Source organism: Aspergillus mulundensis (assembly GCF_003369625.1).
Source record: "Aspergillus mulundensis strain DSM 5745 chromosome Unknown scaffold_5, whole genome shotgun sequence".
NCBI lineage: Eukaryota > Fungi > Ascomycota > Eurotiomycetes > Eurotiales > Aspergillaceae > Aspergillus > Aspergillus mulundensis.
This window is the reverse complement of record NW_020797893.1, coordinates 1,987,779-2,006,524: the sequence shown is the minus strand read 5'-3', so window position 1 is coordinate 2,006,524 and position 18,746 is coordinate 1,987,779. Positions and strand designations below refer to the sequence as shown.

The 18,746-nt window shown below is 23.6% G+C and overlaps 1 protein-coding gene across 1 annotated transcript; it reads left to right on the top strand.

The window, feature by feature from the left end:
- Positions 1-93: 93 nt before the first annotated feature.
- DSM5745_05947 (SET domain-containing protein) lies at positions 94-1,211 on the top strand (the record flags this gene model as incomplete). The annotated part of the gene is made up of 2 exons (XM_026747963.1): positions 94-885; positions 957-1,211. The coding sequence occupies 2 exons, from the start codon at positions 94-96 to the stop codon at positions 1,209-1,211; spliced, it is 1,047 nt and encodes a 348-aa protein (XP_026603795.1).
- Positions 1,212-18,746: the final 17,535 nt, after the last annotated feature.

The window sequence follows — 18,746 nt, the reverse complement described above, 5'->3', positions numbered from 1 at the left end:
GAAAATATGATAAACCCAGCGATACCCAGACCCAGACCCTGACGTGACGACGTCGAGATTGTCCGAAACATTAGCCTATGAGCATGTATAGCCATGCTCCCTTGGATTCACCCCCATCTGGCACAGAGCGTGAACCCCAACAAGGGCCGCCAACTGCAGGCCGCTCAACCTATCCAACGAGGCGAGGTCCTGCTTATCGATCCGCCGTACGCTATCATCCCGATCTCAGACGTAGATGCCGCAACGAGCTCTGGGAATATCATCTGCAACAATCCCCAATGCAATACCACCGTTCCCCAAGAAAAAGGAACGCATTGCCCAAAGCGCTGCAACAAAGACGTAATCTGGTGCAATAAGGATTGCCGCGATACAGACAAAGCAAGGCATAATTTCGAATGCACCTGGCTGGCGAAATACACCGCATCCCTGCGCTCAAAATGGGGCTACTATAACTTCGGGATGCTCTGGTTAATCGTCCGAGCGCTGGCCAGGCGATGTACGGAATCTTCCCAAAGCCATGATACAGCCACGGCCGACTACAACGATCAAGAATCGCAGCAATCGCATTTATCGTTATCGCGCTTCAAATCCGGCTGGGCCGCCATCGACGCCCTCTGCGGCACAACCGAAACATGGTCACACGCACAAGTTCGCGAATGGACAGTCCTTGTCAAGAAATATCTCAGCAGCTCAGCACTCCCGCACAACCTCCCAAACACCGATGTCTTGGCATTAATATGCAAAGAGGAGGCGAACTCGTTCGGCCTCTACCCGCGGGAAACAGGCGTTTTTCCACCTCCTGATCCGACCGCTAACAGAGGGGAGCAGTTCGGGGCGGCGGTATATCCCCGCGCCTCGATCGCGAACCATTCTTGCTGTCCAAATGTATGCTTTTGGTGGCCTTTAACCCTATCTTCTCCTCGGGAGATCACCAGCTGATATGTGCGTTCGTATAGATCATTCACAAACCCGATGAGCAAGGCCGCATGGTCTTCACGGCGGGACGAGACATCGCCGCAGGCGAGGAATGCTGCATATCGTATTTTGATCTGACGCAGTATGTTGGGCTTCAGGAGCGCCGGGGGCGTCTGCAGAGCTTGTTCCGGTTCAAGTGTGGGTGTGCGCGGTGTGTTGAGGAAGAAGCTGAGCAGGAAGCTACAGGTGAGGATGGTAATGAGGTTGGGTGGGATGCTTTTCCGGACTTTGGGTAAGACTTTCCATGATTGTGTTCTTATATATTCGATTATATAGTGTTGGTTAGATGGTTTTCCGGGACTGGGTTTGCATTGCTTAGAGGTACACGGATAGCACGCTAGACAGACTACATATACAACGGACCACCCCCTATACCTAACCGCGCAAACCTACTATAGTTCTTGAGGTGGTTGGCTTTAGTTTTCATTTCGTTTACTTCATCCAGCCAACCCTTCATCCCACACTCTCTCGCCACCATGGCTATCTCCATGATTCGTCGCCCACATGCTAGTCTTGGCCCAAATCAAGCTTTTGTGCTTACTCCGTTCGCGTTGATTACCTATTCCAGACCTCCAGCTGCTCAAGCCTTAAGAGCCTAGGGCTGAATCAAGCCGTTGGAGGCCCCGTCGAACCATGAGGCTGGCCAATAATAACTCGATAGGTTTCAGGGAGTATTGGATGGATCGTAGTCTGATTCGTAGAAAGGTTTTCCAAGCACTTAGTCACAAGTCATGACTCAGAAGTTCTAACTCGAGCAGATGATCGCCATCCCCACCCCTGGGCCTAAACCGCACGTGGTAATCGGCCGTTGAACACGAACACGAACTGCCCTCTGGATCTATAGCGTCAGGAACGGGTATCAGCCGCCTCCAGATATAAAGCATGGCATGTTTCCTCAACAAAATATCTGTAGCTTACTGACCCTTGTCGCTCTCTTCTGCGAAGCCTACCTAAGCCGTCAACCACCTTCCCTTGTCCACTCCGCCCTTCGTTCTTCGAGCTCTCACAATGGCCGCATACGAGAAAACGTACCGCTCAACGCCCATCGAACCCCCGGCATACCAACAAGACGTTTCCCCTGAAGCCAGAAATATCACCCACAACAAAGATTGGAATTACTCGCTCTTCGATTGCTGCTCACCAGGCTCGCTTTGTACGCACATCCTTAGCTCTATATTCTACTTGATCTTGAACGCTAATCGAAGCAACCATTGTCCAGGCTTCCTAACATGCTGCCTCCCCTGCCTCACCTTCGGCCGCACCCAAGCTCGAGCCCAAGACCCAACATTGAAAAGCTACAGCAGCATTAACTCCGAGGTATGCACCCACCATGCCGCAAGTACTCTGATCAGAAAATTAACGTTTTCATCTCCGCTAGTGCATAATCTTCACTGGCCTCACGCTCTGCTGGTCGCAATGGATCCTCCAGACAATCCGACGTAGCGAGATGCGCGAGAAACACGGGATTGATGGCTCCTGCTGCGGAGACTGCTGCGCGACGTTCTGGTGTGGGTGCTGTACGCTTGTGCAGGAGGAGAAGGAGATGGAGCTGCGGACTAGACCTGAGCTGGCGGGGTATCAGAGTGCGCCGCAGATGGCGTATCCTTGATAAATTTCTTTTAGGGCTTGGGTGCATTCTTTTTGGATTTCTTTTGTTGGTTGTAATATACTTTCCTTGTTTTATTCTTCCTTGGTAGTTTTTAATGCGTCTATATATATTTTGCGCTGCCGGCGTTGTGAGCGGGTACTCGCGAGTGCCCGCAGACCAACAGTTAGATGGAATCAAAACATCGTGCTACGATAGAGGCTAGAAAGTGGTCTTTTGTCTCAAAAGATATATAAGAAATCCTATCTTAATACCTGTGCCTGAATGTCAGACGAGAGGTGGAGATCCCTTGGATCTCCGCGGCAAACTTAGTTGGACAACTCCAACTAACCTCCAAAGATAGGAAAAAAATTAACCTTTAACTTTAGCCGGATCTCACGGCTTAATTAGGAAATAAAATACAAAAAAAAGGGATAAATATAGCTTAAATTTTTTTATATTTAGTTATTAAACTTTTATATTTTTATTTATTTTAAATCCTAAAAAATTTTATATTTTATTTACTTTTTAATTTTTATTTTAATTTTATATAATTAATTCCTGCCTAAAATATTTATAATTTTAAAAGTTATAAGCCTGGCTTATATTTTACTTTTTTAAATATTATTTATATAGTTATTTTTAAAGCTATTTATTATTTAAATTTAAACTTTTAAAGTTCTTCTTATTTACTATATAATATATTATAAAAAATTTTTAATTTTTACCTGTAAACACCTAGTTTAATATTATTATTTTAAATAGCCTTAATATATAGCGCCCATAGTATTAAATTATTAAATTAATAATTATAGGCCTTATAATATAAAACTATATTAATTTTTTTATTAATAATAAAAACTTATTACTTATTTTTATTAACCTAAGGTTAATTCTTAAAAATTACTGCTTTAATATTTTTAAAAAAAATAAACTTTAAATAAGTTATTTAATAGCTAATAAATAAGGCAGATTTTATATTACTATAAAAAAATATCTTATTTAAAAAAAATATAAAGCTTTATTAGGTATAATAATAGCTTATATAACTTTAATTATATTTAGCTTTTACTAGTAACTTTTATATAGCTAAAAATATTTATATATAATATTTTAACTTTTTATAAAGTGTTATATATAATTTAATATTACCTATTAAATAAAAATTAAGGTAAAATAAAAAAAGGTAGCTATTTATTAAAGCCTTTTTATTAAAAAATAAATTAATAATTAATATAACTATTAGGTTAGTATATTTACTAAAGCTAAAAAGTTTAATATTTTTACTAGTAATTAAAATACTGTAGTGGGGTTGCACCCTAATATTGATTCCTATAGTACTTATAGCCTTGCTACCGGCCTCCTATACCTAGTTTATTATTTACCTTAATATATATGTTTTTTTTTATTATTATTTTTACCTATATTACATGCTATTTAGTCCTAGGTTATTATTATTATTTAGCTTTTTTAGCTTTTATACTTTAATATTACCTTTTTATATATTAATAACTAACACAGGGCATGTTTTTTTAATATTATAAAGGTAAAAAGGGCGCCCGCCAAACCCTTAAATTAAGAGTTTTTAATATTAATAGCTATGCCTTAGTAACTTAAGTACTTAAAATTATTAAAAAAAAGGGCAAAGAACTATTAAGGCCTAAAGGTTAAAAAAAATTAAATAATAAATATAAATTAAACCTAGTAAATAAAATAAGTAGGCCACGCATAAAGCGCCCTGGTAATTTTTAAAAAAATAATAAACCTAGTAATCCTAAAAAATATTAATTACTTAATAAATATAATAAATTAAATAATAAAATTAATAAATTTAATATAAATATAACTAATAAATTTAAAGTAAAGCTCCCAAGGGCCTACCCAGGTAGTTATACTAGGTGCTTAATAATAAAGTAAAAATATTTTATAAGTCCTTTTTTATAATTATAAAATTTTATTTTTTACTAAGTATTTATAAACCTAGCCCTTTAAAAAATTATTTAAAATTTTTAATATATATAAGCTTACTACCTGCTTGCTAACTTTTATTATTAAATAAAAATATCCCATGTATTTAAGTTTTTAAGTAAAAAAAAAGTAAAAATATTAAATAAATACCCATGCCTATAATTAAAAATTTTAGTAATATATTCCCCGCGGCTAAAGGTAAGCCTAGTAATATTATTAATAAAATTTACACGCCCTTTAATAACTTTTATAATAATAATATTAGTACCTTTAAAAATATAAAAGGCATGGTAAAAAAAAAATATTACCTTTTATTAATTACCCCCATGCTAATTTTTAGTATTTTAGGCGTACTTATATTTAATAATAAAAATATAACTAGGTTTTTAAAAGTATATAAACAAGCCTATAAAAACTAAAATATTTATAATAAACTAAAAAAAGTTACCTAAATAACAGGCTACTATAATTATAATATTTTAAATATTATTAAAAACCTAAAAGGGTACGCTAAATAAAACTAAAAGGTTTTAAAAATTATTATACTAAATAAATACTAGTGCCTTAATTAATACTAAATTAAGTAATTATATTAATATTTTAAAAAATTTAAAAGCTAGCCACGCACGTGGATTAATAACCTTTATAATTATATTATAAAATATAATATAATTTTAGCTTAAGTTATATAAATTAGTAAATTAAATAATTATACTTAATATATTTAGTTAATCTAAGGCTTTTTAAGTAACCTAGCCTAATAAATCCTTAAAAAATTTAAGTTAAAGATAGGGAGCTACTACTAGCTTAAATATAAAATAATTAAAAAGTATATATTAAATACCCTAATAGCAAAAAAACTATATTTTAAGGTTAATAAAAAAATTATTATATTTTAAAAAGAAAAAGCTAAAAAAAAAAATTATATTTTAAATATTTTTAGATATATAGCTAGTATTTTAGTGGCTAAAAAACCCCTAGTTTTATTTAATAAAATTATAAGCTAATAAAAAAGGCACTTTAGCCCTGCCTAAAATAACCTTTAAAAAATTATAAAAATTATTAAAGTATTATAGCTAAACCTTAAAGCTATAATAACCTAGTAAGCATAATAGCCTTCCTACCCTTTAAATATATAATAGGTACCGCCCCCTTAAGTATTTATATATTAAATTATTATATATATCCCCTTTTAAACCAGGGCCGCCCTTTAGTAATACTTGCCTTAATAATACTTATTTTAGTAATACCCGCCCTAATAGTACCTGCTTTAATAATACTAAAAATAATAATACCTATTTAATAATATATTAATACTTTTAGTTTAAGCACCCCCGCCTTATAATAATTATTATTATTATAAAATCTTAAAATATTATATAGGCACTTATATTATATAAGTAATAAATATAATAAATAAAATATATTATAAAAACTTAAATACTAATAAACTACATGTTAGCAAAGTAAAAAATAAAAAACCTAAAATTAAAGGCTAGCTTAAAGTATTAATAATAAAATAAGTATTAAAAGTTATTAAAAACTAGTTTAAGCTAAAGTTTTTAAAAGTAAATATTAATATTATTAAAGCCTTAGTTATTAAGCTTATAAATGCTAAAGACTTAAAAAAGATTACTAAAAATAATAAAAACTTTAACTATAAGTTTAATAACCTAATTAAAGTGTAACTATAGTTATTTATAGCTAATAAATAAGTTAAAAAATATAAAGTTATTAATAATAAATACCTTATTATTTAATTAGCAAGATTTAGCTAGCATGTAAATAGGGTAATTAAAAAGTTTAAGCTTTTAAAAAATATAAAAAAATAGCCCTAGGTAAAAAAGTAATAAAAGCTATAAAAATTAAAAAAAAAAAAAAAANAAAAAAAAAAAAAAAAAAAAAAAACCTTAAGCTATTATTTAATCCTGGCCTGTAATTAAAAATAAGCTAGTAACTAAGTTAAAAAAAATATTAATAAACTTTATGCTTAACCACGTACTTTAGCAACCTATAGCTAATATTATAATTAATAATTTTTTTAAGGTATTTAAATACTTATATTTTATATTTTTTTATTAACTTTTTATAAATCCAAGCCCTCCCAGTGCTATTACCTAGGTTTTTTAAGTAATTTTAAAAAATATAGCTATTATAAACCTAATATTAGGACTTAAGTTAATTAATAACATGCCTTTTTAACCCGCGTAAGTAATGCTTATAAATATTATTATAAAAGGCTTAAAATTTAAGCCCTTACCTAGTAAAAAAAACCCTATATATCCCTAAGTATTAAAATCTTAATTAAAATAAAAAAATAGTTTATAAAGGCGCTTTTAAATACCAGTATAAAACTTAATATTATTAGTAAATAATTATATAAAAAAATTAACTTGTTTTATAGGCTAAAGCCGCGGGTAAAAGTAATAATTATAAATTAAGCTAAAGGTAATTATATAAGTATTATAAAAAACCTTTTAGTAATTATTAATAACTTTATATATTAAAGTGTTAACTATTTTATGCTAAATAACTTAAAAAAAAATTTATTTTAAAAAGGCCTTTTTAATACCAAGCCTTATTTATAATAAATATTAAAAAAAATAATAATATAAAGTATATAATTTATTTTACTAGTTATAACTAACTTTTAAAAATCCGCGTATCCTAAAAGTTATTACTAACTAGGTATAAAAGGAATGTTTAGCCCATGCAGGATTTAAAAAACTAAGTAAAAATTATAATATTAGGTGGTTACTTATTATAAAAGCTAAAATAATAATACTAAGGGCCCTAAAATAATTAATAAATAAGGGTTTTAATAAAATAAATAAACGCCCGGGCTGCGCCCGGGCGCCTAAAAAATTAAAAATTAAAATAATTTTATATTTAGTTAAATATAAAATTACTAAGTAAATTAAATATTACCTAAACACTTTTTAGCCACTTAAAGATTTAAAAATTAGGTTAATTTTACGCCTAGTAATTTTATATTTAAATAAATATAAAATTATTAAGCTAATTACAGGTTATAAATTTATAATTACTAAGTTTATATTTAATTTATTTAATACATGTAAAGCGCCTGCTAATAAAGTTACTTAAAAATTATTAAAATATTTAAGTAAACCCCTAAAATATATTTAATAAATAAAATATAAAGCTAGGAAAATACAAGAAACATGGCCTTTAAATATAGCTTAATTAATAACCCTATTTAAAAAAAAAGCTAATAAAATATAATTAGTAAATAGCGCGAAAAGGGGTAATATATTAAAAAGTATAAAAAATTAATAAAAACTTTGTTTTAAGTAGTACTATCCCCTTTACTAAGTACCTAAAGTAAGTACTAAGTTTAACTTTTATTTTTAGCTATAAATTACCTAGTTCCCGCAAGAAACCTAATTAATATTTAAAAAAGTTATAAAGTTAAAAGTTAAAAACTGGTTAATAGCATAAAAAAAATATTATTAAATATACTATATTAAAGGAAAAAAGCGCTAGGATAAGGAACTAAAAATATTAGCTATATATAATTAAAGGTGGCGCCCTTATAATAATTATAAATAGTAAAATATTAAGTATAATAAGTACCCTTAATTAAGATCCCAAAAGCGGCCTAAAAATAGTGGTTAAAATACTTAAAAAATACCTAAAGGCCAGAATATTTAAATACTTTTAGGGCCCTTATAAAAACTTATACTTTTTAGTTATTAAAAAACACCTAGTACTTACTAACTAGTAATTAATATTATTAAGCTTAATAAGGTTATTATATAAAACGTAAACCTTTTATTAAATATTAATAAATTTTTTAATAAGTTTGCTGGCATGGCCGTGGTATCCCTTATTAATTAAATATTTAAGTATAACTAAATTACCTTAGACCCTAAAAATAGGGATAAAACTATTATTTATATTATAATAAGTTTTTTTTAATAAATAACTATTATATAAAAAGCTATAAACTTAGTTACCTAGTTTATTAGGGTTAAAAAAAAGATTTTAAAAAAACTAATACTATTAATAATATAAATATTTTTAAATAATATTAGCATAAAAAGACCTAAAACTAAGTATAATAATAAAAAAGTTTTGCTAAAAATTTAATAATATATATTAAAGTATTTAATAAACCTAAATTACGTGTTTTACCTAGTAAAGCTTACCAGGGCCATAGTCTTAATAAAAAAATTATAATTTTATATAAAAAAGCTTAAGATTATAAAATAGGTATATAATTATAATAAAAGGTATTTTAAAATAATAAAAGTAATTAAGGTTTTTTACTAGCCCAAGCCTTAAAATATTAAGCAAGTTTATAAATTTACAGGGCTAATAATAAGGTTTAAAATAATTATTAATTACTATATTTAAAAAGCTAAACTACTATACTTACTGCTTTATAAAAACACCCGCTAGTAATGGGAAAAAAAATAGGAAAATACCTTTATTTACCTATAAAAAATTATTGCGATATTCCCATGCATGCTACTTATTAATTATATTATTATTTTACTAATAATTATTTTGGTAGTAAACATAAGCTTAAATAAATAAAAAGTATATATTATATAAAAAAGAAATAGAAAATAACACGTGGTAAGATATAACTTTAGTATATAAAATAATATAAAAAAGTAATATAATACTAGGAAGAAAGAATATTAAAGCCTTATAATAACTTTTAAAAAGTTTAAGTTTTAGTTATATAGTATATATTTCTTCCTAAAAATTAATGCTAATATTTTAGTAGGCTAGTTAAATAAGTTAGTATTTAATTTACCAGGCGCGCTAGTAGTAAGTTAATTAATATAAATTTAAATATTTAACTTTATTATAAGGCACGTACCTAGTAATAAAAACATAATTATAAATACTTTATTACGCAGGCTTATTATAAAAAAAATATAATATAAAAAAATATTAAAATTAATATTAATAAATAAATAAAAGTAAAACTAGGGGTAGTTAAGGTATAAATATAACTAGCTAGGGTAAGGATTTTTAATAAGTTTATAAAAACCTTAAAAAACTATAACCCGCTGCTAAAAAAAAATAAAAATAAACCTAACTTAAAGGTAAGTATATTTTTAAAAGGTTATTATTTAATAAGGTATTATAAGATTACCCGGTACCTAGCAACCCTATTAAAATTATTAAAAATAAATTAATTAAACTATTATAAGCTTTAAGCCGCCGCTACTATTTATATTTTATATAAAGGCTATTTATTTTAAAAAGGCTTTAAAGGCTAACTGGTCCAATAAGTGGTTAATAATATAAAAAAATACTATATAATTTTTAAAGTAATATATAAAAAATTAGGGCATAGGGGGCGCAAAGGTACTTATAATTACCTATTTTTTAGGTATTAATAATTAGGTAGCTATGCGGATATAATAGCTTTAATAAAAAAATACCTTATTTATTAAGCTAGGAATTTTTAATAAAAGTATAAAAAACTTTATTTTATTACCACGCTACTTTTTTTTAATATATTTAATATTAATATTATTTACATGCCTTTTAATATTAATTTTAGGTATATAATACTAGAAACTTGCTTGTTATTAAAATAATTTAAAAGTAAACTACTAGTTACTATAAATATACCTATTATTATAAAGTTCTTATTTAAATATATTATTTATAAATTTAGAGTTTCCCGCTAAATAGTCCTGGATAAAAAACTAAAAATAAAAGAGGAAGTTATTAATATTTTTTTATAAAAGTATAAAGTTAAATAAGTTAATATCTTGCTATAATACCTAAAAGCAAACGCTATTATTAAATATATAAATTAAATTATTAAAAATATTATTAGTAAACTTATTAATAGTATTAAAAAAGGCTAAACCTAATACTTTTACCTAATACTATAATTTATTTAATTAATAACTTATAAAATTACTAGGATAACTCTTATTTAAATACTTATAGGCTAAAAAATAGTTTTTTTAATTAAACTTAAAGTACCCATATGGGTAACCCTACCTTAAAAAAATATTTATACTTAAGAAAACCTAATTATAATAAAAACCTAATAAATTAAAAAAAAATAAAAATATAAAGGAAGCGGTTTTATAACTAAAATATATTTAAAAAAAAAATAAAAATATTTAGGATAATAATTATATTATTAAGTATATATTATTAAAAAAAGGCAATTACATGCTCCTATAAAATAGTAAATAAAAGTAAAATTTAAAAATAATAGCTAAACTATAATTTTAATAGTTAAAACCTTATTAAATTAAAAAAGTATATGCTAATATTAAAGTTTATTAATTAAGTAAACTTAATAGCACATGCATGGTTTATATAATAAATAGTAATAAGTTAAAGTTATTTTACTTAAATAAAAACTTTACTAGTAGCACCGCGGAACCTAAAAAATAAGGTAAAAACTTAAAAATAAAAAAATAAAAGGTAAAGAAAAATTTAGATATAAAAAACTAGGTAAATATAATAATAAAATAAGAAACTAGCTAGGTACTAAATAAATAAAATTTAATTATTATTATACCGCCACCACCGGCCAAGATAAGTTAAAAAGTTTTTAAGTAAAAAGTTAAAAAGTTAAAAAGTTACTAAGTAAAAAGTTAAAAAGTTACTAAGTAAAGAGTTAAGAAGTTACTAAGTAAAAAGTTAAGAAGTTACTAAGTAAAAAGTTAAAAAGTTACTAAATAAAAAGTTACTAAGTAAATTTTTTTTATATTTTTATTATTAGTTAGTTTTTTTTATATTATTTTTTATTAATTAATTTTTTTTATGTTACCCCCCCTATTAATTAAAATTAATTTTTTTATATTTTACTTATTATTACCTGGACCTACTTTGCCTATTATAACTTAATACTTTTTAAAAATTTTATATTTTTTATTTTTTTTAACTTTTACTATTTAATCTTATGTTTTTTTTAGCTTATAGTATTATTTTTACTTACTATTTTTTATTATTATATATTACTTTTTTTTATTAACTACTTACTTACCTAAATTATTACTACCCACGCTAGGGTGCTAGGTATTATAATTATAACCTTATTATTTTTTTTTTAATTTTAATTCCTTTAAAAAAAGTAAAAAAGTAATAGCCGCCTAATATAAATACTAAAAAAATAAGTTAAAAGCTTTTTAACCTAGTAAAGGTGCTAGTATTAAGCATGCTAAAACTTATTAATTTTATAGCTACTAAGTGCTTAAAAGCTAGGATATTTAAAAATTAAATAATAATTATAATAATAAAAGTACCTTTTTATATATATAAATAGGCCTGTTAATTAATACTACTTAGTATTACCTTTTTTAATTATTAGGCCTTTACTAGCCTTAGCAGCGCGCCCTAACCCCGTGTTTATTAAATATTTTAAAATAAACTTAAACTATTATAGGGGCTATTTCCCTTATAAAGTAATAGTTAATTAAAATTAGCTTAGTAATTTATACTAGTATAAAAAAAGCTATTTAAACTATTAAAAAAATGCTACTTAATATATAGTATAAATAATAAAAAAAGCTATTTATAGTATTATTTATTATAAAAAATAATTTAAAGAATATTGTTATAAAGCTTTAAAAATATATTTTAAAAACTAAAATATAAAAAGTAACTAACTTTATAGCTGCTAATAAAAATAAGTTTTGGAATATAGCTAAGAAAGTTATTAAAAATATAAAAAAGTGGCGTGTTAAGGTAAAAAAAATATAAAATACCCTTATTTTTAAGCATAATAATAATAAGAATTAAATAAATATTATTATAAATATTTTTAAGCACGTGCACTTATAGCTATTAGTTAAAAAGGTTTAAAAAATATTTAATAATTTAAGTTTAAATACTAAATAGCAAGCTATTTAAAATAATATTAATAATATTATAGTAAATCGCGTGGGTAATAAAAAATAAAAAAAATATATAATATTAATTATTATACTTAAAAATATTAACCACGCCCCGGGCATGCCCTTTTAGCCTAGTTATAATAATTATTACCTAAAAAAGTTAAGATTAATTATAAAAAATAATAAACTTATTTATACCCGGGACTTTATAAATAATAAAATTAAAAAAAATTAGCTAGTAACTCCCCGCGCGCTTACTTATATATTAAACTTAGTTAAAACCCCCCGCGCCTTAAATTAGCTATTAACTTAATTACTACCTTAATTTAGCCTTACCCTATTATTTAGTTATAATTTAATTACTTAAAGCTAGGCTAAATTACATGTTTTAAGCCTTTTATAATTAGTTAAAATTAAACTTATAAAACACGCTGCTACTTATAATATTATTTTTTAAAAAATACTTAGTAAGTTTAAAAGTTATAGCCTAACCTATTTTTAATATATTAGTAATATTATGTTTTTTAACTTACTAGTCTTAAAAGCCTATTACTAAAAATAAGTAAGTATAATTAGTTAAGGCTTAGCTTATAATACTATAGTTTTATATATATTAATAAATATAAATTAAATATTTATTACTAGTATTTTATATCCGCCTGGATATAAAATAATTAATTAATTAAAAAGGCCGCCATCACGCGCCGCTAGCTATTAAGTAATAAAAATAATTATATAAAAGGTATTATAAAATAATATAACTAATTTAGTATAAAAAGTTATTAAAAACTTATACTTACCTAAGTTTATAAAAGTATTAGCCCCGCCTACTAAAAGTAAGAACACCTGCTACTATATATAAGTATTAATTATTATTAATTTTATAATTAAAACTAGCAAGAAGTAAAGCGCTGCCTTATAAATATATATTTTATAATAAATTTATAAAAAAATTATATTAATATTAAAAAAAAAGCGCTAGTATATATACCACCTTTATATAAGGTAACTAGGGAAAAAAATTAGTATAAAAACTAACTTATTAAATAAAGTATTACACCCTTATATTAAGTTTATTTTAAAAAATTATCTAAACCTAAAATATATTATAGCAAGCAAGGCTTACTTTATATAATTTTAATAAAATATTTAACCTTCGCGCCTTAAAAATACACTAAGTATTTACTAATATTATTATAAGTATTCCTGGCTTTTTAAGTTACTTTTATATTTTAATATTATAAAAATTACCCATGGTACCCTTTTTAATAGTTTATAAAAAAAGAATTATAAGGGCATATTTAATAACTATAGATTTATTAATATTAATAGTTTTTTTAATTATTTAATTAAAAAACTTAAAATTTTAGCGCCTAAAAGGTATAAATTAAATACCTAATTTTTAAACCTTGCCCGGGAGAAAATAAATATTTATTTTTATTATTTATATAAGTATTAAAAAGTATTAAACTATAACTAGCTATAAAATACTTATTATATTATTATTTAATAACTTATATACTAGGAGTTATTTTATTAGGCCTAGTATATTATATTAAGGCCTGATTATATATACTAACTAATTTTATATTTATATTATATAAAATACACTTAGTAAGAAAACTACACCTACTTTTAACACGTGGATATTAATATTAACCAAGCGCTTTAAAATAAACAAAAAATAAATATTATTTAAAAATTATTATTACTAAATATAAAAAATAATAATAACTACACCAAGGTTTTACTAAGTATATATTAAAAAAATAAGGTAAAGGTGTAGCTAGCATGGGTAAAGGCGCAAGATAATACTAATAATTTTTTTAATTTAATTAACCACGTGAAAAATAAAAAGTAAACTAAAAATAATACTAAATACTTTTATATAAATTAAAAAAAAAACCTTTACTCGCGGCTTATTATTTAAATTATATACTTACTAGTATTATATAAATTTACTAAACTAGCTATAAAAATAAGGTATATAATACTACCCTAGTATATTATTATATTAGTTAATTATTAAATACTTAAAATAGCAAAAAAGGTACTTAAAAAAAATTAATTATTATATATTATAACCTTATGCCCAGCCCTACCTTTTTATTTAGTTTTTTAAATTATTACTTAAAAATTTTATAATTATTTACCTTAATTATTTAACTTTAGGGGCTAGGAGCTATTAGCAATACCTTAATAAAATATTATAAATAAAATTTAGCTAAGGTAGTTAATAAAATAAAGCTAGTATTTAGCTTAAATATATTTATTAGGCGTAACTTTTTTAAGTCCTAAAAAAAAAGCTATTTTTATTACTATAAATATATATATATAGTTTAAAAAGCTAAAATAGGAGTACTTTAATAACTTTAATTATAATTATTATAAAATAATACCACCCCTTGCCCTTATTCCCGCCCATATAACTATAATTATTAAAAAAGTATTAAATAAAGCTAAGCTACTTATTAACTATTATTAATACTTTTTACCCTAGCAAAACTAACAAGCTTTAAAACATGTTTATTAAAATACCTAATTATTACTTATATATAATATTAATAAAAAATAAAAAATAAAAAAAAAGGCTTAATAAAAACTAGCCAAGCAAAGTATAGCTAGCTATTATACTTTAGGATATTACCTTAAAAAAAATAAAGGGTGTAAGTAAAAAAAAGTCTTACCTACTAGTAAGTTTTAGCCCCTTTTTAAAAAAATATAATAAAGTTACACCCTAATATTAATTTTTATAGTACTTATAACCTTACTACTAGCCTTTTATACCTAGTTTATTATTTACCCTAATATATATATATTTTTTTTTATTATTACTTTTACTTATACTATATGCTGTCTAGTCCTAGGTTACTGCCACTATTTGGCTCCTTTAGCTCCCATGCTCTAGTACCGCCCCTCCACAATATTAACATGCTTTAAGACTTTATATACACTATTATAATTATTAATAAAAAGTTTAGTTAAAAGCTTTACATGGCTATTTTTTTTTTAAAAAAAAAAGAACTTTACTAATATTATTAAAAAGTTTAAAGTATTTTATATACTTTGGGCTATTTACACTATATATAATAAATTTAAATAATAGCTAATAAATAGCACCTTTACCACGCTTAAAAAAAATAACTTAGTAAATAAAAAAAATAAAAACACTAAAAATAATAAGAAATCCAAAAAAAATAATAAAAATAAAAATAATAAATTAAAGTTAACATGCCTAGTATATAGCTACCTATATTTTATTACTTTTTACTAGTATCTTAATACTAAAAAAGCTTTAAAAAATTAGGAGCCTTAAGAAAAAACTTTGTAAAAAGTAAAGAAAAATATATAGGATTTAATTATTAAAAAAAAAGTATTAAGCACCTTTAAAAAATCTAGATTTAATATTATAATATTTAAAATTAAGGCTAAAAAAATAATTCTAAAAACCCGGAGAAAGTTATAATAATAATTACTTATTTATTATTTAATAGCTTATAATATAGCCTATATAAAAGTATTATTATTAATTTTAGATTTTTTATACATGTTACTAATAACCTTACTAAAATAATTAATATTTGCAACACCTTTAAAAATAATATTATTTTTATTAATAATATTATTAATAAAATTAAAAAGTTTAGTATACTCCGTGTTTTTTATAAGGGATTAAATAGCTTAAAAAGGCTTTTAAAGCTTAAAAATTACACCTATATTCCTGGCTTTTATATTATTATTATATTTCTTAATAAAGCTATATTAGTAAATTTATATTTTAATAGTTATAAAAAAACTCTTAAAAACTTAAAAAAAATAAACTTTTATATACTTAAATAATATTATAAATTATACATACTTTACTATAAGAAATTTAATATTAATAATAATAAAAAGATTAAGGCCTTTTATACTATAATAAAAATAAAAATTTAATACTTTATAACTTTAAAAATATTATTAAAAAGCTTAAAAATTTAGTATAAGTATATAGGCCATTTTAATACTAATATAGTATTTAAATTTTTAATATTTATAACTAGTATATAAATTAATCCAGCGCCTTAGCTTTTTAATAAAAAGTAAAAAAAAAACTACTTTACATGCCATGTAAACTCTTATAATTTCCTAAGTAAATATTATAAATTAAATTAATTAAAGTAACCTAACCCTTTAAAAGAATTTATTTTAATATTCTTATTTTTAAAGTATTTTAAAATAATATAAAATATGCCTTTTATTTTTTAAATAATACTATTTAAATAAGGTAAATAATACTATATACTAAAAAAAATAATTACCAGCGCGTTATTTAATTACTTAATACTTATACTTTTAAATAATTTAGCCTTTATATCTAATTTTTTTATATAAATAATAAGATATTACAGCTTTTAAATAACTTTAAATTTATTAAGAAATAATAGGGTTTGGCCTTTAAAACTATTATTTTTAATACACCTAAATAAAATAGCGCAAGCAAGTAATTAAAAAAAATTATTTTATAAAAAGCTAAAGCACTTTTATTAGCTATTAATATATTTTAAAATTTTATATTTAAAATTATAAAAGTATTTATTTATATACTAAATTACATGCTTATAAAAAATAAAAAAAATAAATAATTTATATTACTTTAAAAGTTTTAAGCGCTAATAGGTAATACTTACCTAGTAAATATAGCTAATATTTTTAAATTTAAATTACTTACCTACTAGTAGCTAAAAATCCCTAACTTTTATAAAATAAAGCCAAGAGTAACTATTAAATATTTTTTATAAATATAAAAAAGCTTATAATATTTAAAAAATTTAAAACCCTCGCGCCAAAGCCATATAATATTTAGTTATTTAAGTAAAAAATATAGTATTTAATAAGGCAAGAACCTATAATAAAAATAATTTAATTTATATAGCTAGTTTAAAATACACACTTTTAGCATATATTAATAAAAAAAAAAAAACTAGTTAATATACTATTTTTTATTAATTTTAAAAATAATTTTTTTAAATTTAATAATTAAAATAAGCCTACTCCCAAGCCTAATAATATAAAAATAAGTAAAAATAAAAAGGTTAAAAATAATAAATTTTATACTAAAATTAATACTTAAAATAAAGCTATTTTTAACTTACCTAGTAATTTAATATTATATAATAATAAAAATTTTATAATTTTACTTATTTTTACTACTAGCCTAAGCTTAGTAAGTACTATAGCTAATAAAAGCTTTTAAACCTATAATAACTATAAAACTATTTTAATAACACCTAACTAGGTAGTAAAAAGTAAAAAAAATAAAAAAATTTTTAACTTTAAAAATAATAGTGCTGGAGGGCTTCCATAACTAGAAAATAATATAAATAAAAATAATAATAAAAAAAAATGCTAATATTACTTTTTTTTATTAAATCTAACCTAAAACTACATAAAACTAATATAAAAAAAGGGGAATAAGATCCTAATCCTAAACTTTTAACTATATAAGTTAAATTAAATAAAAAGACCTAATATAACCGCCTGTATTAAAAGTAAGATTTAAAAAATTTTATAAATAAAAACCACCTAAAATAAAGGCCTTTTTTAAAGTTTTTTATATTAAACTTTTTTACTAGCTAATAAAAAACTTTACTAAATATTATATTTTTTTTACTTAATAATTTTTAAGCCTTTTAAACTATTATAAAAGGCACTAGGCAAAGTTATTTATTAAAATTAACTTTAAAAAAAATTAAAAAACTAGGCAAAACTTATAAAGTATTTATATAAAAACTAGTTTATAAAAGCTGCTAAAATTAAATTTAGTACTTTTAAAAAACTTTATACCTTTAAAATTATTTTTATATTAAAAAGCAAGATTATTATACTACTTATATAAATATTTAAATATAAATTTAATACCACTAGTTATTTAAATAAATTTAAAGCGCGCCTTTATATTAAAAAAGATTTCTAATTTAATAATTATATTAATACTATAGTAGTAACTCTTACTACCTAATTATTTTAACTTATAATAATACTTATTACTTATTTTAACCTTAATATTATTTAATTAAATATTATTAACGCCTTTATTTAAAACTTTATAAATAAAAAAGTATATATTAAAATACTACCTGGCCCCTAGCGCGTTAAAGGCAGAGTATTTAAGTTAAATTAACCCTTATATAATTTTAAATAATTACCATGTATTTAGTAAAAAAAATATTTTTAATATTTTTTAAATATAGCTTTAAGCTAGTGCTAGAAAAGCCTTACCTTTTTATTATAAAATATTTTATAGTTATTTTTTTATTAATAATATACTTATTATAAGCAAAAAATTAATTAAAGCTAAAAAAAGGCCACTAACTTTATTAAATATATAA